The 27,613-nt window shown below is 41.7% G+C and overlaps 2 protein-coding genes across 2 annotated transcripts in view; one reads left to right on the top strand and one right to left on the bottom strand.

Moving 5' to 3' along the window:
* Positions 1 to 9,028, top strand: part of LOC125466548 (podoplanin-like) — a 28,989-nt gene extending 19,961 nt beyond the window's left edge. Inside the window, exons 2-4 of the mRNA XM_048561145.2 lie at positions 3,627 to 3,821; positions 4,760 to 4,877; positions 7,887 to 9,028. Of these exons, the coding sequence (XP_048417102.1) occupies positions 3,627 to 3,821; positions 4,760 to 4,877; positions 7,887 to 7,893 (320 nt within the window). The 3' untranslated portion in view covers positions 7,894 to 9,028. The remainder of the gene's footprint in view (positions 1 to 3,626; positions 3,822 to 4,759; positions 4,878 to 7,886) is intronic.
* LOC125466681 (C-X-C chemokine receptor type 3-like) overlaps positions 1 to 27,613 on the bottom strand; it is a 131,381-nt gene that overhangs the window by 76,818 nt on the left and 26,950 nt on the right. The gene's annotated exons all lie outside the window — the stretch shown is intronic.

The raw sequence follows: 27,613 nt of genomic DNA, 5'->3' as shown, positions 1-27,613 counted from the left end.
GTGGACGCTGGAAATCAGAAACAACAACAGAAGTTGCTGGAAAAGCTCAGCAGATCTGGCAGCATCTGTAGAGAGAAATCAGAGTTAACGTTTCAGGTCCAGTGATCTTCCTCAGAGTGTCACTGGAGATTCTGAGGAAGGCTTTCTGAGCCCAAAACACTAACTCTTGATTTTTCTCGACAGGTGCTGTCAGACCTACAGAGTTGTCCAGTAATTTCCGTTGCTGTTTCTAATTTTAAATGTATTACTTAAGCAACGACAGCCTCAGGATGAATGAAATTCAGAGATCAGAAAGTACACATCTAAAGGCCAGAATCTAGAACAAAGGGTCAAACTTTGTCAAGTACATCTAATTCCAGCCTGGATTCAGATCTCACACTAAACTTCCAGGCTGTTGCTTTCTCTTCACTTTGTATACTGATTCTTCCTCACAGAAAAGTACACTCTGTTCCTAGATTTGTAATCAGATTAGAACTCTATGTCTGCACCTCTGGTTTGTCTCTCCTTTCTTCACTGATCCAACAGTATTTACCTCTGACACTGACCGGTTTGTGTTCTACTGATTTATAGCCTACTTATATCGAAGAACTTAGTCAAGAGATTATTCCAAAGCAGTTACCTCAGGTGCCTGGAGCAGAGCAAATCACTCTGTTTATATCACAGACAGGCTTGTGAATACAGTGCTTTGTGAAGTCATAACCTCAATTTCATTTTGGCGTCTCAAACTCTGCCTAGCCCAGTGAATGCAAAGCTTTGCTTAGCCCAGTGAATGCAAAGCTCTGCTTAGCCCAGTGAATGCGAAGCTCTGCTTAGCCCAGTGAATGCAAAGCTGCATCCTGGAATGTGTGGAGTGAATCAACCACTTTGGCAGTGAGAAGGAATGGCCTTCTCTGTCAAACAAGTAATATTTGCCCGCCATCAGAATGCCAACTTCTCAGCCTCTGATAGAAGAGAGTTGTATCAGTGTGCAACTGGAAAAGTGTAGCAATCACTCATTTACAAGGATGGACTAACAAGCTGCAAGAGTCATCCTCCAATATATATTAGTGACAGAATATCAAAGCAGAAAAGCTCCACTAAAATACACTGTGTTGACAATTCAAGTGATGTTTTGCATTTTCATAAAGTACTGATCTTACCTTGCATCCTTTTTTATATGTCAATTTGCTCCCTGTGTCTGCCTCTGACTGGAGTATGATTTCACTCACACTTTTCAATAACTTGCTGAGGTAATCATTCCCTATATACGGGCCCTTGCTAACTGCTTTTCCAGGCATTTTTGTTTCCGACAAAAAGCACAGAATTGGTTGTAATATGGTTCAAGATTGTTCTGTTTTATGTTTGTTATGTTATGTTATATGTTATGTATCTCTATGGGTTCATTACTTCTTCAGTAGAGAGATTTTATTTCTTTTACAAGCCATGTATGGCTTCCCCAGTCCATTATCTGAGTAATGCAGTGAAACCCAAGGGTGAAACAGAAATACTATGTCACTGCCCTTGGCTTCCCAGAATCTATCACACATCATCCTGTGATCTCTTGTCTTCAGTGGGCTGAACAATAATGTTTGGTCAGACTTCAAGGTTATTAACACTCTAGACAGATTTACTAAATGAATGGTATTGAACACAAACAATATATTACAACAATTACATTTTTTATTAATCTCCTTGAAATGTCAAAAACTGGAGCGAGTTGTTCGATTCAGTGACCTGTTCCATGATTGAATCAGATCATGACAGGGTAATAACAGCAAAATACTGTGCATGTTGGAGATCTGAAATAAAAATTGAAAGTTAAACATTGCTAAAAGGATACCAAAAGTGGAAGCTGATTGTTCCAAAGAAGTAGCATTGGACTTGAAACCTTAACTTGGTTTCTGTCTCCACAAATGCTGCCAGATCTGCTGAGTTTCTCTGACACGTTCAGTTTTTATTTCAGATTCCCAACATCAACAGTATTTTGCTTTTAAGATACTATACCTCTGTATCTTAGATGGCTTTCCTTTGTCACAACCTCTATTAGCTAGCCCAGTGCTTCTACTGACTTCAGATTTATTGTCTATGAAAATGTAGCCCCAAATTCCTTCAAAAATATCCCTGAACATTATGTAGCAAAGAACAGTGTTTCCCTTCACAGGGATCCAAGCAAGTGGAACAGCCAATTTCTGAGAGTTCAAATGTCTGTGTCCATGAAAAAAATCTGACATTTCAATTGTACATTTTACAATCTTATGGTATCACTGAGGGTTTTGTAGTTTTGTAGTGTAGAAATAAGTTTAGCCACTGCTGTATTGTGGAGGGCAATTTGCACATGGCAACGCCCATTAGTAGCAACAAAATAACTTCTTTTTTAGTCAAGTTGAGAATAAACATTGGCCAAGATATTATAGAACTCTTCTGAGGAAGGGCCACTAAATGTTAACTCTGATTTTTTGTTCTCAAATGCTGCCAGGACTACTGATCGTTTCAAGCAACTTCTGTGTTTGTTGTTGTTGACACTATAGATCTCCTCTGCTCTCCTTTGAATAATACCAAGGGACCATTTACATTTACCTGAGAGAATAGATACAGTCTCGGTGTAACTTCAATACACAGCAGCTTCAACACATCCTCAGTTCTGTACTCAAGTGTCAACCTGGATTTTGCATGCAAAATTCAAACTAACAACATGGAGACAAGAGTGCAACAGACTAAACCACTGCTGACAGCTAAATAAAATGTAGCAAGAAATACTTCTTAAGACCATGACATCTGTAGTGACCCCTTTGTTATTTGGGCCAATTATTTGCAGTCGGCAGAAACAGCTAACAGAATTTGACTTCAATTCTGGGTGTACCATGAACATGAAATTGCCAACATGTGGTAATTTGAAAGGACATCTCTTAGCAAACAGAGAGTCAGAATGAAACCTGGAAATAATTATTGATGACTCACTGAAAGCTTCCAAATCAGTTGTTGTTACCAAATCTGTTCAACTACCAGGGGCAGGGGGATAGCTCAATGGCTTTTCAATATTTGTGGAAGTAACTTACTGTGACATTTTCTAGGTCAGTGAAGGAAGATGACATATTGGAATCTTTGTACTGTACCCAACTTTGGACTTTCCACTTTCAGCAGCACATCAACCCATCCACTTCACTTCACACATGTGTTTTATGTTACTAAATTTCACAAAGAAAATCCCAAAATGATGCAAAAAAAATTAGAATCGGATCAGTCTTCATTGACAAATAGAATACTCAGGAGTGATCTATCAGGTTCAATAAAAGTTTAAAGATAATGATGATGCAAATATATCAAGTTATTTGCTTTGGACTTTGAGACAGCGCTTCTTCAGGAAATCAACTGAATGCAATGTGTGAAGAGAGAATCAGTGTTAATGTTTTAGGTTGATGACTGGAACGTTTAGTCTTTATTTTTCTCTACAAATGCAGCCAAACCTGTTGTGTATTTACAAAATTTTCTTTTTTTTTAGAATTCCAGCACCCAGAGGATTTTGCACTTGTGTTAGATTGCATACAGGCTGTGGAAAGAAAGGATATGAGTCAGGTATTTGATGACTGGATAAATATTGAGAAAGGAACAGACTTAGGAATGACAGACATTTATTTTTTCATGTACAGATAACATTTCAGATGAAGTTGAGCTGGTAACATTTGCAGGTGCTGAAGACAAAAATGATTCAGTGATGTTTGCAACATCAGGACCAGAAAGTGAAGTTACTGACACTGATGAAGACAGCAATGAGTCGAGTTTCACATCTTCAGCCGAGTCAAATTCAACTGAGGATGCTACACCTGACATTGGTGATGCTGAAGGTACTTTTCTGTACTAACCTCCTTAATACAATACCCAATAAATAAGTTAACGGAACACTAAATAAAAACTGAATGAACTGCATACTGTCAATCAGGGGCAAAAGTTCTGAGGAAGGGACACCAGATCTGAAATGTTAACTCGATCTTTCTTCACAGATGCTGCCAGATCTGCTGAGCTGTTCCAAAAGCTTCTGTTTTTGTTAGTGGGATACCAGTTTGTGTTAAAGGTTGTACAGAATATAAAAATCTAGTACTGTTGCAGCTTTGCAATCTCCACACCACCCCAACCCCCAAGCAGTGCTACTATAAATACAAGGTTAAAATTATAAACAAATGTTCAAGAACGGTTTTATTCATTGCAGCAGAAAATTAGAAGAATAGTCAATAAAATGATTAAATATTATTCTTCAAAATACCTTGGGAAGGTAGACAGAAAATGTCTAACCGTCACAAAGGAGCGTGGACTAAGGATTGACATCAGAAAGTGCTGGAGATCCACCAAGCCCCCAGTACCCAGCAGCCAAGTTGCCTGTTGTGAGATCAGCAATTTACCTTGCCTGCCAGCAAGGCAGGACATTGGGCTAGTGGCAAGCTGAGGACTTGAAGTGGCCATTAATTGATCACATAATTGGTCGCAAGATGAGAAGTCCTGATGGGTCTTGTCACTCAGCATGGGCTTGCTAATGTGGTGAAAAGGGAGTAAGCTTCTTCCAGAGAAAACAATGTTCAATTATTTGCTCTTTGTGCTACATTGCTCACCAAATCCAGGGGAAGTGACAATTGTTTCCATGGCCAAACAGCAAGATGCAGATCAAGCGACAAGAGAAAACACTTGAAGTGGTTCAGTCCCGAATAATTTCATTTGACACAACATTTCAAGAGCATGAGTCACAATTTAATTTATCTGATAATATTGGCTCCTTTGTTCTCTTTTACAGCCAAGGACTTCCTGGAAATGCTCACCCTAATTGGGATAATAGTTGGTGCCATTGTAGCTGTGATCATTGTCCTAACAATTATTGTTGTCATCATTAAGAAAATGTCTGGTGGATATTCGTAAGTACCCAACTGGTTGATAAAGTGAAATTATCGTTGTTTGATGCTGATATATGATGCAGAAATATGTACAGAGCCAAATGACAAGATCACCACAGTAACTCCAATGGGTAAAAACATTCAAACCTAACAGAACATTGAGAAATAAAATTTGATGGAAAGTGCGTCATCAATAGTGCTAATAGACAGTATTGGCAAAACCTGCTCACTGCATTCAACCGAGTGTGGCAACAGGAGTCCTAGTGAAACTGGAATCAGTGGGTATTGGGGGAAAACTCTCCACTGGTTGGAGTCATATCTAGTACATAGGAAAATAGTTGTGGCTCTTGGAGGTGAGTCATCTCAGGACATCTCTGCAAGAGGCCCTCAGGGTGGTGTCCTAGGCCCAAACATCCTCAGCTGCTTCATCAATGACCTTCCCTCCACCATAAGGTCAGAAGTGGGGATGTTCACCAAAGATTGCACCATGTTCAGCACCATTTGCAACTCCCCAGTTACTGAAGCAATTCCTGTCCAAATGTGACAAGGCCTGGACGATATTCAGGCTTGGGCTGACAAATAGCAAAGAACATTTGCACCATGCAAATGCCAGGTAACGATAATCTCCAGTAAGACACAATCTAACCATTGCCCCTTGAATTTCAATGGCATTACTATCACTGACTCCCCCATTATCAGCATGCGGAATTAGAAACTGAACAGGACTGACATATAAACACAATGTCTCCAAGACCAGATCAGAGGCTAGGAATACTGCGACAAATAACTCACTGCCTACCTCCCCAAAGCCTCTCTACCATCTACAAGGCAGAAATCAGGAGTGGTGAGTTATACTCCTCACTTGCTTGATGAATTCAGATCCAACAGCTCTCAAGAAAATTGACACCATCCAGGACAAAGCAGCCCGCTTGATTGGCTCTATATCCACAAACAACTGCTCTCCCCACCACCAATGCTCAGTAGCAGCAGTGTGTACTATCTACAAGATGCACTGCAGAAATTCACCAAGGCTCCTCAAACAGCACCCCCAACCCAAAATCACTACCATCTATAAAAGGATAAGGAAAGCAGATATATGGGAGCACCACCAGTTGCAAGTACCCTTCCAAGCTATTCACCATTCTGACTTGGAAATATATCATCGCTCCTTCAGTCTCCTGGGTCAAAAGCCTGGAACCACCCCCCCCCCTTCCTAATGGCTTTGTGGATCTCCTTGATCACATGGACTGCTGCATTTTGAGAAGGCAGCTCACCACCTTCTCAAGGGCGACAAGGGATGGATAAGAAGTATTCTCTAGCCAGCAATGCACATGTCCCATGGGTAAATAAAGAGACAACTCAAATTGGGGGAAGGAGGTGGGTAGTCAATATTGCCGAGCACAGCAAAAATCACAAAAGGACATTAATTTCAGAATAGTTAAATAACTGGCAGACGAAGTTAAACGCAAATAAATGTGAAGTTGTGTATTTTGAAAGGAAGAATAGGGGAAGTGCTAGGTGGAGCAGAAGAACAAAGAAATCCAGGACTACAAATACACCAATCACTACAAGCTGGACTACAGGTTACCAAGGCCATGAGAAAATAAACAACAAAGGCATGAGACTTCATTACTATGAGGACAGAATTGAAACATAGAGACCTTATGTTAAAGCTGTATAAAGCCTTTCTTGGAACCACACTAAAGAGTTCTGCTTGGAGTTCTAGTTGCCAAATTATAAAACAAGATGTAGAGGTAAAGGAGGGGATAAATGGATGACTTACAAAGATTATATCAGGAATGTTTGAGTATACTTTTCAGGAAAGAATTGACAGTCAGTCTCTTTTCTCTTGAAAATCAATTAAGGGGGGGCCTAATAAAAGTCTTTGAATTGTTGTAAGATTTTGATCGCGTGGATAAGGGATCATTTTTCCTCTTGTGAGTAAATGCATAGCCGGAGGCCATTGATATAATATAGTTTCAAGAAATCCATCAGGTAATTCAGAATAAATTGTTTGTTTACATAAGAAAATAGAGTAATGACCACAGGGAGGAGTTGAAATGTAAAGTATAGATGCATTTAAGGGGAAGTTATTATGTAAGAGAGAATGGTAGATCTAGGTAAGGAGAGATGGGAAAGGTTTGGTCGGAGCATGAACACCAGTGTAGATGAGTTAGGATGAAAGCTTCTGATGATGGAGTAATTAAAATCAGGGATGGTTAAAAGGCCAGAAGTAGGAGGACTGAAGTGAATGTAGCACCATTCCTGCAAGGGAGAAGTTTCTGGAGAATATGTGGCTGCAGGAACGGACAGTTGGTGGTCTTGTATCTGACAAGACAGACAAGACTGTTTTATATTGAGACTGAAATGAAAGATTTGTTCTTGATAGAGCACAATTAAAGGCACTGCAAATTGACCAAATTCTGCTTCCAGGGAGGACTGCAGATATGGTAGGACTACAGGAAATGTACAGAGGAAGTGAGCATTGAGGCTAAGGGCAGATTGGTAAATAATACTTTGTTTAACTGGGAGCTAATGTGCGTCAGTGTGCGCATAGATGGTAGTGAATGGGATTTGGTCAAGTTAGGACACAGAGTTAAGGCAGCAGCATCTTGGAATATCTCAAGGTTAAAGAGGGTGGAATGTCACAGAAAAGCAAAAATGAGTTGGATAATAGAGGCATGCACTTCAGTGGCAAATGAGCTGGTGCTAGAGGCTACTGTCACTTGCAAAACATTATCTCAACATGACCACCATCAGAACAGAGTTAAACAGAGGGAAAACAGAAGGAAAAAAAAAGAGAAAATTCATTAGAAAAGTCTAGAATATATTGTCGTGTGCCTTTGAGAAACCTTTCCAGTTGAACTGTAAGTATATAAGGTATGGTGTTTCTTCCAACTTTCCATAATTTTTCACATGTGCTGTGGGACTAATACAATCAAACATTATGGTAGCAATTCTCCTGTGTGCAACGTTTGGAGTTGTACTGTATTTCTTTATTATGACACATTCCTTTCTTAATATTCACAGGCCCTGAGCCGCATAGATGGGCATGGATGACTAACTGGTGATTCTGAAGTGAGAATGAAGTCATTTATATCAGGATAACTGGAGTCACTCAAATAAAATTTGAGTCAAACTAAGTCAACTTTTTTTGGAGTCAGCGACTGTCTGACTCTGAGACCTGGGTGAAATCTGCCTTCTGCTAAAATCTTGAATTGGAATGGTGGGGGAGGGTGTAGTTTTATAGGAGGAGGGAGGGATTTTTCATTTTAGGCCCAATAATATGTACTTTATATGGAACCACTGAGAGTTGCTCACCAAAGTACTTAAATTCTCCTTCAGATATTCTCCATTTCTTCTGTTCTTTTTACTCTGATGAAAGTGGACACTTCAAGAATAGATTGATGCTCTGCTGAGATTAGGGTAAGATCTGTTTTATGACAGGAAAGGGATCAGATCAGCTGAGGGATTTTCTTCATCTGAGCTTTATGATGCTCTTCTGAGATTGGGTCACAGGGATGAATTATTGGACAAGTTTGTGGAGCTCTGAACAGCATCTGGTTTATGCTGTGCCTCCTAAGAATGTTTGATATTCTTACTAAATGGGTGATGAGTGAAGAAGAAAAGAACACTTCCTAAATTACAGCAGATTGTGATTCACAGAACTCATTGAATAGTATTTAATTCCAATGGCTTTAGCCAGTTGACTGGAGATTCCCTGTGACCATGTTGCTGAATACTCTGACTGGTGTAGAACACACAGAGCAGAGAATGGGCCAAATAACTTTGCCTTTGAGCACTTTATCTGCCTTGAGTTAAAGCTGTCAGTGGCTGGAGACACTGGGGATTTTCTCCAGGTTCATTTTATGGGCAATGTCTTTTGGGAAAAACAAATTGTTTCCACATTTATGTGCAGATTTTAGTCCCTTCTGTTAATGAGCAGGATGGCAGATTTTCACTTGTTTTCTTTATGTATGTTCTCATTCATTAACCAGAATCCATAAATGGCTGACTCTGTTGCAGGACTCCATGTATGGTCATAACCTTGCTTCAGAATATGTTAGGGACACCGACATTGACAAGGTTTTGAATAAAATATTATTTCATACTGTAAACAATTGCCATAACGTGAGCTGCATTCAACAAAACAGTGTTTTTATAATTTTTTTGTTTTTAACAATTAAAGATATTGTTACCAAAATGCACCTTGTTTTAGTTGTCATTCTTTGTCAGAAAATGGTTGAAATAACAAAATGAATGGTCACTTACTGAAGTCCGTCTGTGAGACATACAGATCAGGCATTTCCACTTATTTGATCTACGCTATGAGCTGATTTTCTTCCTCGCAAGGATGCTCTGGCCTTAGCACCTCTAAATCAAGGGAAAATATCAGCTGGAGTTTGTTATGGACTCAACCAAAACCCCTCAAAATATTCAGAAGATAATCTAGACCCATTTTCTTATTTTAAAGTTAAATGTAAGCTGATGCAATTTGATAGGTCAAACTACTGATTTAAAGCAATTCGTTGGCTATAGTTAAAATATAACAAAAGAAAGAAGGAATTAAAATAACTTTTTTGGAAAACTTAACAGAATAATATACAGTAGCTATTACTAATTTACTGCTCCAACATGGTAACATCCCATTAATATACCCTTGGCAAAAGGCAAATTCCTCCAACATAGATTGTTTCAAATGCAACTTCCATAGTAGGCAGCGAATGCCCAGCTTTTGACTGTAACCAAGACAGGGCAAAACTAACTGTGTGCAGCAAAGTGTAACACTACGGGACATGGTGAAACTTACAGTCAATGTGCGGATCCACCGGGAAACTGGAGGTGAGTGATGCTGTTTCTATTTAAACTGAATAGTATTATGCTGGATTCCCTGCATCAGGGACATTTCACAGTGATCAGCAAGTTGGAGATGGTGCTTAAAACAATGAGAGTATTTTTGATCCTGGTTATTAGGAATGGACTACCCATTCAAATACTTAAATTCTCAAGATCGAGGTCTCCAGTTCAGTCCCCTTAACCATACAATTTCAGCTGGTGGCTGGGAATGTTGGAACAGGAATTCTGTCCTGTGCTGTTGCAACAGGTGTCAACTCAAATTGCACAAAACGGCATTAGACAGTAAAACGTTTACATGAGATTTTGCGCACTCCTTTCTATCCTATTTAGTTTATTTTCATCTTTTGTAAAACTACTTATTCTCGCAAGCTCACCATTATATTTTAGGTTATAGCGAATTCTGTGGTTTTCCTTAATCTAGCCTGTAACCTTGACCTTGAGCGATTCCATAATTCCTCACTAGCTTGTTATCTGTAGTGCATTGATTATTGACACACTGGTCTGTTTTATAGAAGAGGAAATGGTGAATTCTCAGGATTTAGTACCCGGTGACTGCATTGTGATTCCTGAAGATGGGATTCAAGTCCCATGTGATGTAGTCCTCCTAACTGGAGAGTGCATGGTTAATGAGAGCATGCTTACAGGTGAGAAACAAACTGCTGTAGTTTTTTTAACCTCTTTGTTTTCCTGAAGGTGTTAGCTAACTATTGTACGGTTCCACTGAAGCCAGCCACCTTTACAGAGTCTTATCTAGGTGATTTTTTTCATGTGTGAGCTTGAAAGATGCCTTTTAAAGAGCTTCAAAACTCAATTCTATACCATTTAAAGTCAACACAAATATATTTTCAAGTAGAGGTGAAGTTTGTGAATGAGTAAATAAGACCCAAGGTGTGTGTTCACCATGCAAGCTTACTGCTGAAATAGGGCCCATCAAAGCCATCCTACACTATAATATCTATTGTGAGTATATTATTTCTATGTTTATTGTATAAACTCATGAATGGCCTAAAATTGTCGCTTTATATTCTGAAAAGTACACAGTCTACCTCTCATTACTCTGGAAAAGTAAACCATCTCAAAGGTTTGAGCAACAGGTGAAGCTAGATATTTCATGGTGCTAATATGCATTAGCAACCTGAGCAGTATTTTGTAGAACAGCACTAGCCTGTTAGTGTATGTCACACAAATGAGTAATGTGGTACATGAATTTTAGTACTGGTTTGATGCCAAGAATGTATGTAGTATGTCCCAAAGACTGACGCAGTGAGTGAAGCAGCATTTTCCTTCAGTTGTTTGCAACAGATAAGGTACTGACCATGCCCATCTAAGCTACATTTGCCACACTGTCCATTGTTAAATGTGATTCTGAAAATGGACAGCCTTTTCTAAATAATTGATTATGCAAAGGATTACCCTAACAACCAATTTATATTGTCATTCAGAGTTGCAGTGTGGTGCACTTGCATGAACTGGAAGCTACGTGTATTAGTAGACAGGACAGTGTTCAATGTTTACAGACAGGAAAAGACATGTACATTGTGCCTGTTTCAATTCAGCAAAATAGGTAACACGTTCACTGGTTCAATTTTGTGCAATGCCCTGACCAACCAGCATTAATTTTCCTGGTTTAAAATGTAAACAAAGCAGCAGTTAACTGTTAATTGTCATTACAGCTGTGTTCTACATGGCAACACCACCTAGAGTCTACATTGCTAACCAATCTGCACTGTCCTGTCATACCAATATAAATGTTGTTTTACTTTGGCTTCCTATTCTTGCTGATTGTCCTGATATGCGCACGATATAAAGCTTTGACCAAAAAAGTGCCCTTTCTTCAGTAATACTCGAGTTCTGTGCTATTAAATCACTGTTTATGAATACATTGGTAGGATGTAGAAGACTTCTTTCACTGAGTAACAATAAGAAACATACTTTCAGCAAAGGATTCAATGCTGCTCTGATATTTTGGCAGGTGAGAGCATACCAGTGATGAAGACTCTATTACCCGATGAGGACATGTACTATTCACCTGAAGAACACAAACGGCACACACTCTTCTGTGGAACTGAGGTCCTTCAGTCAAAGACCTACAACATGGATCAGCAGGTGGTGGCTGTAGTAGTCAGAACAGGTACTGAATGGGTAGAGCCAGGGGCCAGGTAAATTAGTTAGTTTAATAAGTTAGCTTGCAAGTGCAGCAAGTAATTAAGAAGGCTAGTGAAATTTTGGCCTTAATTGCTAAGGGGGTGGATTTTTAAAATTGCAAATGTTAAGGTCCTGATGAATGTTGTGGAGCAGAGGGTCCTAGGAGTACAAGTATATGGTTTATTGAAAGTGGCATCACGGGTGGACAGGGTGGTGAAGAAGGCATTTAGCATGCTGAACTTCATTGGTCGAGGCATTGAGCATAGGATTTGGGATGTTATGTTACAGCTGTAACAGTTGTTGGTGAGGTTGCACTTGGAATATTCTATACAGTTTTGGTCACCCTTTTATGGGAAAGACATAGTTAAAACTGGAAAGTGTGCAAAGAAGATTTACAAGGATGTTGCCAGGATTTGTTGGCCCGAGTTGTAGGGGTGTTTGGACAGGATTTATTCCTTAGAATGTGGGAGAATGAAGAGTGACCTTATTGAGGTGTATAAAATCCTGAGGGGCATAGATAGACTATATGCATTCATCTTTTTATCAGAGATGGGGAATTGAAAACTAGAAGGGAAAGATTTAAGAAGAACCTGAGGGGCTTCTTCACGCAGAGAGTGGTGCATAAATGGAATGGGATGCCACAGAAAGTGGTTAAGGCAGGTATAAAAGCAATATTTTAAAAAACATTTGGATGGGAAGGGTTTAGAGGGATATGGATCAAATCAGGGCAACTGGAACTATCTGAGTGAGCACCATGGTCAGCATGGACCAGTTTGGGCTGAAGGGCCTGTTTCCATGCTGTATTACTCTATTACTCTATGACTCTGAGATCCCAACAGCAACTGCTGAAAGCTTAACTAAATATCCTGGTTCTGTGAAAGTTTGACCACACCTGTTCAGGCTGCTTCTATTGCTCCAATTTAAAAGCAAAACCCAAGGGCCCACAACTCCGCTTGTTCTGGTAGCCTGCTCAGTGCTTCTGCCATGACAACTCTCCAAGGAAAGAGGACAAAATAACTTCTCAAAGCCACACGTTGTCACAAGGTAGAGCAGTTATCTCCAGTCCAGGCACATTCATTGGAAATACCTTCCCATTTATATACGAAGGAAGTTCCTCTGCAGTGACCCTTGTTGTGTGTGGACATCAGGTCAGGACAGAATCTACCATCTTTGGAATTGTACTTTAATGGAAGAGTCAAAACATTCAGCAGAGGCAGTTGGAAAATAAAACGCTGAATAAAATGATAAAAAAAACTTCCATTATGTTTCTCAATTCACTTCCAATTAACATTTCTAATTGAGCAAATGTTCCTCTTGCTATTTCCAAAGCAAGTTATTTACACTTCCAAAGGGGTAATATTTCTTGTTGCTCATGATTATAGCAGTGCCTTTTAGGCTACAGCAGCAGAGGGTTTACATTACTGGACCATTAATCATGAGGTTTGGACTCATGATCCCAAGCCATGACTTCAAATCTCACCACTCCATCTGAGTTATTTAAATTCAGTTAATAGAGTTGGAATCTGTCATGGTGTCCATAAAACTACTGGATTGTAGAGAAAAACCATCAGACTCATAGGGACGGGTCTAGCCGTTAACGTGACTGTAAATTCACCACAGTATAGTTAACCACTCACTGAAATAGCCTATCAAGCCACACAACTATATGCAAGAAAGCTACAAACTACCACATTGATAGGAAGTCCTGATGAAGGGTATTGGAAGACATTGCCCTGACTAGTCCAGATTACCAGAATCACATCTTCAGAAGCCCACTGACATGCCCAATGGTTGTCCAAAAGCTCTGGTGCCATTGGTCACCTCAACACTATGGTTTCTGTCTGGGGAACAGTCAAGGTGCCTAGCCATAAGTTTAATGGACACCCCTTGTCTCTGAGACTTATGTATGCACTTTATAGATTGGAGTAAAGACCTGAAGCAGCTGCCAGGAAAGCAAAAGGATACATTCTGAAACTCCCACCATCAGGGTATTGTGGGTCCATCTGCAGTGCATGGATTGCAGTGGTTCAAGAAGGCAGCTCACCATCATCTTCTCCAGGGCAACTAGGGATAGGCAATAAATGCTGGCCAACCAGAAATGCCCAACTGGACATCAAGGCAGTGGAAGCCCTTCACATTGATGCAATTTATTGGTTGGTTCTTTTGCTGTTATTATTGCCATATGCAGGCACAACTTGACCGAGTGCAATAGCAAGGATGCCTGATAAGATTTAGGTCAATAAGAATTGGAGTGAAAGGGTTGGGGGGTACTGTCTGCTAGCTGGAAACATAGCTGAAAAAAATTGGGATGTTAATGTTTGTTGGAGGTCAGTCTTCACAACAGTAGGCCATCACTCTAGGAGTTCCTTGGGGTATGTCCTGGGTTGAATCAACTGCTTTATCCACAACTTTCCCAACATCATTAAGGCAGCCAATGGGAATGTTCTGTGATGATTGCACAGTTTTCTATTTCACTCACAATTCCACAAATGTAGCAGTTTGGATTGTATGCACTATTAATCTGGACAGGTTTGGGGCATTAAGTGGCAAACAACTTTCATATTACACAAAAGCCAGGCATTGACCATGTCCAGCAAGTGCGAGTCGATCCCTTTCTCCTTGACTTTCAATGGAATTAACATGTCAAATCCCCCATGACTGACATCCCAAGGGCTTTCTATTTGCAAAATATTTTACTGGACCAGTCACAAACATACTGTGGCAACAAGAACAAGGTACAGGTTGGGATATCTGTGGCAAGTAACTCACCCCCTGACTTCCCAAAGCCTTTTCACCACCTACAAGGCACAAGTCATGAGTGTGATGGAATACTCTCCACCTACCTGGATAAGTACAGCTTCAAAAATACTCAAAAAGTCCAACGTCAGAAAAGGTAAAGCAGCCAATTTGATCAGCAGCCCAGCATTAAACAAATTAAACATTCAGTTATTCAAGCATGGTGAATTGTGGCACCAGTATGGAGCATTTACAAGATACAGTGCAGTGATTCATCAAGGGCTTCTTGAATAGCACAGCAACATGTACCATCTGGAAAAGACAAGGGCAGCAGGTGAGGGAGCTGTATCATCTTCAAAGCTTCCCACCAAGGCACACACCTGGAATTATATCACTGTTCCCCCACTATCACTAGATCAAAATCCAGGAATCCCTTCCTAACAGCACTGTAGATGCATCTTCACTATATTGATCACAGTCATTTAAGAGGGGAGTACAGCAGTATCCCTTTCTCAAGGCCATTTTGATATCAGTAATAGCTGCCTATCTTGAAAGTGGCTCCCTCATTCTGTGAATGAATAGGAAAGAATGGCAGATGATGGCCAATGAGTTATTTGCTTGCTTCATAGGATACTGGAGTAATTGGGAAAACATGATAGTTTTCTTTTATGTGCACAGATTCTCTGAAATGCAGAGTACATGCCAGACTCTGTGACACAAGGCATGATTTGTAACAAATTGGATCACTAAACAAGGAATCATTTATAGTTGTTTATATCAGTGGGCCTAATAGTAAAGAGCTACTGAATTGTACAGTTACGCAGAGTAAGCTTCCCAAGAGATCTACAAACATTGCGGCTGTTGACAACTTGGCCCATTAATCTGTGTGTAGCCTGGGCCAGTCAGCCAGCTTCAAACAAGACAGTACAAACCAGAGACAAAGCCTGGAGCAAGATAACAATTTGCAGCAACATCTGGGAGCGATACTAAACCTCACTCTGCCATGAAATCTAATCCACGGCCTCACCTCTGGGCTGAATAATACCATTGTCAGTTAGTACGCCTGCAGAATGGAAATGCAAGTGTAAAATTAAACAATTTCTCGCACTGGCTGCGCGTGTGTGCCAGTGACAGGCCTGTAGCTTTAGGCACAGACCCAAAGCTGGAGCCCCCTTCGTGGCATAGCAGGAGAATCTGAAAACAAAGAGCTATATTCAAGGCTCTTCCTCTTCCCTGTCTGGAATACAGAATGTTTGATTTAAAACTCCAAACTTTTGACTTGTGAAGAAGCAAAGTGCGTCAGAGTCGAATTCCATGCATTTTCCAGGGCTAGAATCATTTTCAAAAAAGTGCTAAATATGGGCATAATAATTAAACTGAGTTTGTATCCTCTGGTCTAGTTGCATTGTTTATTTACAAAATAAAAACACACGTCAGGAGCAGGAGTCAGCCAGGTGATGTGTGGCAGTGGTGTGTGTTCACTGCAGTGTCCCTCTGCTACTACACACGACACTTCTGGGCTACCGACTTAAGGGGCAAGCATTTCTGCTTCAAATTTAGCACAGCAAACAACAGGACTGGGGCCAGTGTTATAAGCCTGAGATACCTCCTGCTGTGAGCCCTTTTGTGAAACAGAGCCCAAATTGAGGTTATAGATATTTCCTGTCATTAAATATGAAGTGCTAACAGCATCAAAAGGAGAACAGTCTAGGGAAAGAAAATATATTTCATTTTTATTCTATTACTGCCTCTGATCATTTCCTGTCTCTTGGGTGAAAGTGCTGGCAGCGATTATAATTAGCTCATTTTTTTCAAGCTTGCCAAAGGGACCACCCTATGTTCCAGCCAGCAGGGAGGGGTTGAGCTTCCAATCCATCTCCAAAGACTGGAAAGTGTGATCTTCACATTCTGGCCTGTGCCTCTATTTCCCAGGATTAGAGAAGATCCATAGCTAAAAGGGAAGCCGCAAAGACTTAGAGTGAGGTAAATGTGGCCCTCAATGCTGCAGTGAGTGGTTGAAGGGGACACATTAATTTAAGGGGAAGCTAAACAGGATTAAGAGGGAGAAGGTCAGAAATCACATGACACTCGGTTATAGTACAACAGCTTTATTTGAAAGCACAAGCTTTCGGAGCCTTACTCCTTCTGCAAGGCTCCAAAAATTTGTGTTTTCAAATAAACCTGTTGGACTATAATTGGTCTATAACCTGGTGTCGCATGATTTCTGACCTTGTCCACCCCAGTCCAACACTGGCACCTCCACATGAGGGTGAACGGAATAGATGTTACATATTGAATTCTTAGATGAGGAAAGATGGCAGGGGACCTGAGTGGAGCGTAAACACTAGCACAAACTGGTTGGGCTGAATGGCCTATTTTTGCTGGAAACATCATTGGTTTTAAAATATTGCATTAGGAAATGAAACATTATCTGGTCAGACTGGTAAAACTGTTCTGTTCACATACACACCAGCGCAAATGACAGTATTCTTGAAGCAGCCATTAATATCAGTTGCATTTAACATATCAACTTACAGACATACAGAAAGTTTAAGGTGATGAAATATCCCAAACAACTTCAGAGCAGGAAAGTAGCCTGCTGTAAGGCAGTGAGTCAGCACATGATAGAAGAAAAGCAAGTTTTGAGGATATATAGAGGAGGTGAGAGTGATTGCAAAATGGGGACAACAATAAAGAGTGGGAAGGGGCTTCGACCTTAAAGGCTTTTCATCCAAAAATTGAACAAATGATAGGGGTAATACAAGGCCAACTTATCTCTTTTAAGAAAGAAAATATTCTTCACATTGAAATCAAACGCTCCTACAGTTTCTGATAGGGATCTGTTCTGTATTGATTGTCAATGTTTTAATTTACTTCTGTTTGTTCAAACTATATGCCAAGACAGTGGGATTTTTAAATTGGCTAGTTTTGAGCAGCATTTTTTTTTATTGCAGTCTCTTGTAAGTAAAGCGAAGATATAACACCTATATGGGGACATCACATCAGAAGCGCAGAGAAAGTTTTTCACACAGAGGGTGGTGGGTGCCTGGAGAGCACTGCCAGTGGGGATGGTGGAAGCAGGAACAGTAGCACAGAGGCCAGTTACATCAACGAGTCACCCTTTGCTCGTGCTCAGAGAGCTGCATGTTATATTGGGCAGCTAGGGCTTTTCTGATTGGTCCAGATTAGCAACCCGAATCAATGACCTCAAAGTCAACAAGGTCAACTTGGTTCCAATCACTATATCCCTCCACACCTCAGTCTGGGGATGTAGGCCTAGTCTTTGGCTTGCAGCTTTTCCCGCGATGAATCCTCTTTAATATTGGTACACTCAGACAATGAAGGTTAAATGGGACAAGGTAACCATAGTAGCCCAAACCAAACATTGAGAGGCATGGTTCTCCACCCATACACCAGTCAACAGACATATCAAATTGGACCCCGTATAAAAACGCCTACAGATCAAAACAGGAAATGACACTACTCACCATAACGGCCCAGACAGTATAAATTCCAAGCGGAGCAGAATAACATTGTTTCATCAGAGGCTCCACTGATGATGTCACCTAGCATGGTGACAAAACGTCTGAACAAAAACAAGCCAGCTCAGCGAGCAAGTCAGCAACTTCATCCGTAACCCGAGCTTCTGATCTTTGCCAAAACTGTTTCCTCTGATTCGGACTCTGACAAAGGCAGCATTTACCAGGCCGCAGCCCGCCTCTTGCTTTTGGATCATCTTGGGAGAATTTTCCCCTCTTTTTCTAGCAGTGACAGTATCAAGCTTGCAGCCATCTTGGACTCTGAGGTTAGCTCGACACTAGACAGAGGAGGAGAACCTATGGTTTCTACTGGGCCATCAGGCTGTTCTGAGGGGCCAGGTATGTTTTGCTCCTGTCCCGTTGTGAGGTAATAGCTTTCAGGTGATCCACGTGCTTGTTCAGGGCTGTATCACACCCACCCAAACGTTCTAAGTGACGGGACATGACCTTAAGTCAACTTTGCCTTGTGCCCATGCAGGGCCATTTCCACGGTTCCTGCACCAAATTCCATTCCCTGAATTAAATTGTCTGACTAGCTGCCGAGGAGGTGTCTGGCCAGCACTGGTGTTCCTGCTGCTGGTTCATCCTCCCCACCAGGTCTGGAAATATCAGGTGTAACCCAGTGCAGAGTCTACTCCCCATCTGTGGCTCTGCTTGAGCTATCCCTGTTGTGTGTGTGGTAACCCCATGATCAAAGAAGAACCAGTACAGTTTATTATCAATTGACTCTCTAGGCTGCTTCTTTAAGCCTGCCTTCAATGTTTGGCCCACCCTTTCTGCTAGACCAATGGAGGATGGGTGGTATGGAGCTATCCTCATGTGCCAAATGCCATTTGACTTTAGGAAACATTCGAATCCTCTGCTGGTAAATGACATCCCATTGTCTGTGACCAATAATTCTGGGAGTCCATGTATCATGAACGACGCTCACAGCTTCTCAATTGTCAGCCCTGAGTTTGCTGAACAAACTTTATGCACTTTCAACCACTTTGAATGGGCATCTACAATGACCGGGAACATTGGGTGCATGAAAGGACCAGCATATTTACCTGGCCATTCCCACAAAAGTGGGGGCACTGCTGGTGGCAATTTTTGTCCTTGTTGGCACTCTGGGCACTGGCCTACCAATGCAGCTCTGTCAGCATCCAACCCGAGTCACCAGACAAGCTTCTCGCTCAGATCTTCATCTTGAAAACCCCTGGATAACCCTGGTGGTGTTCATCCAGTATCTGGCAGTGACCTTTACTAGGACAATCACCCTTGCTCGTCACAGTAATATGCCATCCTCTCCTATGATCTGGTCTCGCTGGGTCCAAATCGATTCCAATCTCGGTTGCAATGGCCGTTCTGTTTGCACCATTACCACCAGCTGTTTCGGTTTCACCAGAACAGGATCTCTTTGTGCCCACAGTCAGATATTGTCCCAATGACTGGAAGGGTGTCCAGAAAGTTGAAAACTAAAATGGACTCTTCCAGGGGAGGGACCATCAGTGGAATATGTGCCAGTGGGAGGCAGCCCAAGGCATTTGCATTAGCCACTTGGTTTCCTGGATGGTGCTCTAGCTTGTACTTGAAAGCACTGAGAATAAGGGCACAATGCTGAATCCTATGAGAATCTATGGGCGCCAGGGTTTTGTGACCTGCGTGAGGGTCCGTGATCACCTACACTCAAGTGGTGGTCCCCAGACCCTGTTGGACAAGAAAGGGAGTCCACTTCCATTGGGATACCCTGTAGTTCCCATATTCCACTTGCCACACTTGCTAATGACAAGGCCAGCTGCAGTGCCTGTTTGAAGTCCATTTGGGCTTCAGCTAGTAGCTGCTGCTGCATGGTTACATCATTAATCCCACATAACAAACGATCTCTCACCATCTCATTCAGGGTTAACTCAAAATCACATGCCTTTGCCAGTTGTCTCACCCTTGTCAAAAATCCTGATATGGATCCCCCACACTCCCTGGTTCTCTAATAGCCGAATAAAACTGATAGTGTCTCAGAATTAGAGGAGGTTTGGGGTCTAACGTTCCTCAACCAACTGCATCACCTCTTGGAAAGTTTTAGTGTCTGATGCCCCTTATAACCAAGAATGCTACAGGTCCGCAAGCAGTCAGAAGGATTACTCATTGCTTTTCATCTGCCCCAGTGTTATTTGCCCAGAAAAAATATCACATTCTTTCCACATACTGGGCACAGTCTTCGAACAGGATGAAACGAGTCAAGCTTCCCAGATAAAGGCATGATACCAGAAATGCTTACTCCAACTCCAAAATGACTGTAGCAAGCGAATGCTGTTCAGGCACATCTGTTTTCTCTCATCACCACTGAAATAATTGCACAGAGGCTTGTATCCTGTCACCGAGTCGCCCTTTATTTACTTGTGCACTGCACACTGGCTGTGGCACAGCCAGCTTGGAGTCAATCACCTCTACTGAGGAGATTCTAATCTCCTGGTTATGTATGTAGTGTGTGCCAGTATATTGTGCGGAAAGCATATTTGTTTAAAAACTAGTAATAAATACACATTTAACAATGCTTTGGCCTACACACTGAGGTATTCACCCACACGCTGAGCTTTCGGCCTACACGCTGAGCTGTTGGTCCACACACAAGGGCTCAGTCTGGTTCCCACACACTAAAACAATGGCACAGAGGCCAGGTCCCATCACCAAGTCACCCTTTATTTTAGTAGTACATGGTACCCATGGCTGCGCCCCAGCCTGCTCAGTCTCAGTTATCTCTCATGAAGAAATTCTAATCTTCTGCATTTATTGGGGAGCCAGGGCTTTCCTGATTGGCCCAAGTTAACAACCCCAGTCAATGACCTCATAGTCAACAAGGTCAACCTGGTTCAAATCACTACATAACGAAAATTAAAAAGGAACATTGAAAAGTAACTATTGGAAAGGAAAATACTCATCTTTTGATATATCTGAGAAGAAATGAAAAATTATAACTTTATTATAGTAGATTAACCCCATTGGTCTGCCCATAATCCAAAATGGTAACGTAATCCCTGGGTCTGCTTTGTGAAGGGCTCAGGTAACTGAGGGAACTCATACTTAGTGAGCTCCATGGGGAGATTAATTCATTAATTAATTAACTAACTCTAGGGACCTTAAAGGTGTTATCACAATCGTGAAGATCACATGGGAACTGAGATCTATTAGGAGTTGTCACAATGGCTCACCTTGTAACAGTTTTACCAACTGACAACTCATTCTGCGGCAGAAAAAAAATCACCTGATTTATAAATTCAATACTTATGTTGGCCACCTGTTTATGATGTAGTCATACACTTCTGCCAAAACTGGGTGGTTGCTCTACCAATAAAATAGATTAGAATCCCTACAGTGTGGAAACTGGCCCTTTGGCCCAGCTAGTCCACACTGAACCTCAGAGCATCCCATCTAGTCCCATCCCCCTACAACCCACCTAATCTATACCTCCCTGAACACTATGGGCAATTTAGCACAGCCAATTCACCTACCCTCCACATCTTGAGACTGTGGGAGGAAACCGGAGCAAACTCACGCAGACACAGGGAGAATGTGTGAACTCCACACAGGCAGTCGCCTGAGGCTGGAATCAAATCCAGATCCCTGGCGCTGTGAGGCAGCAGTGCTTAACACTGAGCCACTGTGCCACCGTGCGGCCCCTTAAATGTCCTCTGCTTTGACTGGCAAATCATTTGCATGGGAAGTAAAGTAGCACACCCTACTTGTTTGGCTCTACTCCTGATGGCAATGATAACCAGATATTAAATTACTGTAGAGTGATCTTCTGATTGTCTGTATCTATAAGCTGACAAAATCTACATTCAAGAGAGAGCTAAAGGAGATGCAGAGTACTTTGAATTCATAGTAACTGTCTGTGGCTTGTGATCAATTTTGAATAGGAAACTGTGGCATACAAGTATTTGTGAAATTTTCTTCCTCCAAAAATCAAAGACAAAGCTTCATGCTCTGAATGAATTTTACTCATTCTCACTGAGGGTGCATGAGACAAATGCAAATTGGTCTACCCTCACCATTCACCTACACATGGGAGATCACAGCACACATTCCTTATGAAGAAGCATCACATGCCAGGTTATTCGGTTTGGACACATGAGAATGCATCAGTATTAGAATTTTCTTCCAGTTCACTTTTACACAACTTCAATGATTTGTCGAAAACTACAGAACATCCTTCATCAAGAGTTTGCTCAATAGATGTAATTATTGCCAAATTTGGTACGGATTTACTGTTCAGAAGAGGAGACTGATGGGTGGGGGGGGGGGAAGGAACATAATTGAGATGTACAAAATTGAGGGGCATAGACAGGGTAAACAAGAAGAACCTTATGGTTGAACCCTTACTCTGGTTAGGATTTAACTCATCTTTGATGAGTGCCTGGGACGTGGATTCTATTAACCCTTGGGCAACTGTCTCTGTGAAGTTTACACATTCTCCCTGTGTCTGCATGGGTTTCCACCTGGTGCACCGGTTTGCTCCCGAAGTCCAAAGGTGTGGAAGTTAGGTGGATTGGCATTCAGAAATGCAGGGTTAGGGTATGGACGCAGGTGTGGATGGATGCTCTTTGGAAGAGCGGCATTGATTTGATAGGCCGAATGGCCTGCTTCCACAATGTAGTGATGCTGTGATTCTAATCAGTGACTCAAATGCTCCATAGAATTTTGTAATATGTTAGTTTATGTTCCTTTGCCAAAATACAATTATTTTCCACATGTTGGTCAATGGCTTTAGTTGGTCATTGCGTGTGTTTCAATTTAGGCTGATATAAGCATACTATGCATATAAATCTTCAAATTCCTTGCAAATTTGAGCTTGCTACCCCTTATAAAATCCAGGGGCTAAAGAAAAATCAGTTGGTAGTCTAAGAGACTGAAATAGACCCATATGGGTACTAATGGTTAAATATGACTTTGACTCATCCTCTAACTCAAATTCTGATAGACATTTGTCAGATCTAATTTTGAAGAAAATCTGGCCTCCTGACAACATTGTGAAGAGATACTCCTTGTTTGGCAATGTCTCAGGAGGTTTACTTTGTCTGATTTACAATCGTGTTGTAACCCCTGCATATTCTTACAGTGCCATCTGCCTTTCACACTAACAACATGGGAATTGTCCAATTGCTCAGTTCAACTTTAGTGCTAATGTTCTTGGCTTCCAGTCTTTACACCTCTTGTTCTTCCTTGGAGCATTGGGGATGATATGAAGTTGGCAGTGAACTGGTCTGGCACTCCTCTGTACCTGTACGTTGGCCTTATATCTGTGAACAATGTTATCCCTTTTCACTAAGTATTAAAGAGTATTTGACAAAAAGTTGTATTGTGAGTTTTGCTTCCATGTGAGAAAGCAAGTTCCAGTTTAATTTCAGTGTTTTTACTGAGCAAGCTTGGATTTTCACCCTTTGATAAACGATTTTTTCCCCCATCGCTCCTTGTAGACCAGTTGCTTTTCCCATTATGGAGATTTGATCTCCTCCATTAACTTCATAATTCTATGATTCTCCAAATAATGTTAATTCAATTTTTGATCATATAACAAATCAGGAAACAGGTTGACCCTGGGTAGACCTTCATATCCACTGCAGCTCCAGACAACGACCTGCAAATTTCCTTTGGAAAACAGTTTGCTTCATTCAACAACCATATGCATTTAATGTTATAATTATCTGCTAGTGTTTTCTCCAAGTAGTTTCATGTTTTGTCTATTTATAGAATCTAAAAGGCATACAGAGCGGGAACAGAGCCTTCAGTCCTACTCATCCATGCTGACCAGACATCCCAATCTGGATTAATCCCATCTGCCAGCATTTGGCCCAAATCCTTTTAAACCCTTCCTATTCACCTACCCATGCAGATTCCTTTTAAATGTTGCATTTGTTCCAGTCTCCACCACTTCCTTTGGCAGCTTGTTCCATACACGCATCACCAACTGCGTGAAAAAGTTACCCCTTAAGTCCTTTTTAAATCTTGACACATGTCCCGAGGCATAGTGAAAGCTTTTGTTTTACGTGCAACACAGGTAGATCGTACCATAAAATGTGCATTAGGGTAACAGAACAGAACAAGGAATGCAATGTTATGGCTTCAGAAAAAGGTGCACAGAGAGAGAGATCAACATTAAATTTAAAATTTCAGAGATCCATTCAGAAGTATGATAATAGCAGGAAAAAAGTTGTTCTTGAATCTGTTGGAATGTGTTTAGGTCTTTGTATCTTCTGCCTGACAGAAGAGGTTGGAAAAGATTGTAACTGGGGTGGGAGGGGTTTTTGATGTTGGCTGTCTTCGCGAGGCAGTGAAAGTGTAAATGGAGCCAATCCTTGGAAGGTTAGCTTGTGCGATGGGCTGTGTTCACATCTCCACCCTATCCATGCCCCTCATGATTTCATAAACTTCTATAAGGTCACGCATGAATTTTCAATCGTCCAGGGAAAAATAACCCCAGTTTATTCAGCCTCTGCTTATAGATCAAGCCCTGCAGTCCTAGCAACATCCTTGTAAATCTTTTCTGCATCCTCTCAAGGTTAACAACATCCTTCCTGCGGAAGGCCAACCAGAACTGTACACTGTAAACCCAAAAATGGCCTCAACAATATCTCTTATAGCTGCAACATGACCTCCCAACTCCCATACTCAAGGCATTTCCCAATGAAGGCAAGTGTGCCAAACATCTTCTTCACCACTCTGTCTACTCGTGATTCCACTTTCAAGGAACTATGCACCTGCACCTCCTAGGTCTCTTTGTTCAATAGCATTCCCCAGGGCCTTACCATGAGCTATATAATTCTTCCTCTAGTTTGTTTCACCTAAATGCAACATCTCACATTTATCTAAATTAAACTCCAACTGCCACTCCTTGGCCCATTGAATCATCTGATCAAGATCCATTTGTACTCTGAGATAATCTTCTTCACTGTCCACTACACCACCAATTTTGGTGTCATAGAATCATAGTTATAGAGATATTCAGCACAGAAACAGGCCCTCCAGTCCAGCTCATCCAGGCTGACCAGTAATCCTAAATAACTTTAGTCCTATTTGGCAGCATTTGGCCTATATCTCTCTGAATTCTTCCTGTTCATCTATCCACCCAGATGCCTTTTAAATGTTGTAATTTAAACAACAGCCTCCACCGCTTCCTCTGGCAGCTCATTCCATACACGCACCACCTTCTGCATGAAAAAGTTGCCCCTTTGGTCCCTTTTAATTCTTCTTCCCTCACCTTAAACCTATGCCCTCTACTTTTGGACTCCCCCACTCAAAAGAAAAAGGCCTTGTCTATTTACCTTATCAATATCTCTCATGAATTTATAAACATCCATAAGGTCACCTGTCAGCCTCTCTCTATCGCTCAAACCCTCCAACCCTGGAAACATCCTTGTAAATCTTTCCTGAAGTTTTTCAAGCTTCACAACATCCTTCCTATAGCAGGGAGATCAGAATTGCAGATCTGCAAACGTACTAACCATACCTCCTACATTCACATCCAAACCATTTATATAATTGACGAAAAGCAGTGAACCTAGCACTGAGATAACAAAGTGTAGAGCTGGATGAACACAGCAAGTCCAGCAGAATCAGAGAAGCAGGAAAGCTGACGTTTCAGGCCTAGACCCTTCTTCAGAAATGGGGGAGGGGGGGGGTGTTCTGAAATAAACAGGGAGAGAGGGGGAGGCAGATAGAAGATGGATAAAGGATAAGATAGGTGGAGAGGAGACAGACAGGTCAAAGAGGTGGGGATGGAAGCAGTAAAGGTGAGTGTAGGTGGGGAGTTAGGGAGGGGATAGGTCAGTCCAGGGAGAAAGGACAGGTCAAGGGGGCAGGATGAGGCTAGTAGGTAGGAGATGGGGGTGGGCATGAGGTGAGAGGAGGGGACAGCTGGGAAGAAGGACAGGATAGGGATGCGGGGACAAGCTAGGCTGGTTTTGGGATGCAGTTGGGAGGGGAGATTTTGAAGCTTGTGAAGTTCACATTGATACCATTGGGCTGCAGGGTTCTCAAGCGGAATATGAGATGCTGTTCCTGCAACCTTCAGGTGGCATCGTTGTGGCACTGCAGGACGCCACATGATGGACATGTCATCTGAGGAATGGGAGGGGGAGTTGAAATGGTTCGCGACTGGGAGGTGCTGTTGTATAGTGCGAACTGAGTGTTCTGCAAAGCGGTCCCCAAGCCTCCGCTTGGTTTCCCCTCACACTGATGCTTGTCGCACATCAACCCTCTGATGGTGAGATGACTCTTTCTGCAATTGTAACACTCTGTGTTTGTAAATAGACAAATTCTGTGCCCGACATCGCCCTGAGAACTTGTAACAGTATATTGTATCACTGCTGCTACTAACTGCCTTCGTTGCGGCCTTTGGTTTACTCAGCTGCAGCTTAGTTAATTCAGCAGACCTTTGGTGGCTGTTAGCTCTGACTCCCATTGAATCACACTTGACCATATCTATGAGTTCTATTAGAAGTTACCTTTGGCAATGTCAGCAACTTACTGTGAATGGATTCACGATTAAACTGTCACAAATCTGTCCTGTGTTGCTTTCTCTTGATATTCTTCACAATTACAATGGATGGACAGTTTGTTTTCAAGGCTACAACAACATTTCCAATGTCCTCAGTGGTTTTCTGCTATTTTGAGTGTTTTAGGGCTGTTGAACAGTCCAAGGTTACAGTAATAGTCTGAAAGCAGCTTGTCCGTTGACTTAGCAGGAGTGAGTGAATTCTTGAGTGTTTTGTACACTTCTAAAACTGTTAAGTCAAAAATATCACTATTGCCCCACTATAATGGCTATCAGGAATAATAAGGATACTATTCATGGTGAAACATGTCTCAAGCCACTCCAAATGTACACCAAAAGGCTCTTGGTCATGACTGTATTTTCCCAGTCTCCCAGAAATACCTGTCAACACAGCCATCTTTGGCGGTCAGTCCACTTGTGGGTACAAACATCCTTTTCACATACAGTAGATGCATCAAGCCATCTCTCAGTGAAGAAAGACTCTCAATTCATTTTCCTGGAAGCTTCTCCAAACTTGTTCAACCAGGGACAGCCACAACCCCACCTCAGCACCAACAATCTTTGTAGGACAGACACAAGACAGAGCACATGGAAAGTCAAACCCAAGCTAAACTGGTTCATTCTGGTACAAACACATGAACACCTGAACGGCCTCAAGTGGATGCTGTTACAATCTTCACTAGCTCCTGGTGGGAGTCAAAGTCAGGATTTTTATACGGAGCTGTGAATTAAAACTTCCTGGGCCTCAGGCTCTGACTTGGTATTTATTCCGCAAGGAATATTGGTGGGGTGTAGCAGAAACTAAGCCTCAAGGCTTTCTGTTGAGGGCAAGTATCAGATGGGATTAATTAGATTCCCTACAGTGAGGAAACAGGGCCTTCGGCCCAACAAGTCCACACTGCTCTTTGGAGCATCCCACTCAGACCCATCCCTCTATAACTCACATACCC

Source organism: Stegostoma tigrinum, chromosome 28 (assembly GCF_030684315.1).
Source record: "Stegostoma tigrinum isolate sSteTig4 chromosome 28, sSteTig4.hap1, whole genome shotgun sequence".
In the NCBI taxonomy this organism is placed as follows: domain Eukaryota; kingdom Metazoa; phylum Chordata; class Chondrichthyes; order Orectolobiformes; family Stegostomatidae; genus Stegostoma; species Stegostoma tigrinum.
Note: the sequence above shows the minus strand (reverse complement) of the source record. Positions and strands in the feature narration are given on the sequence as shown.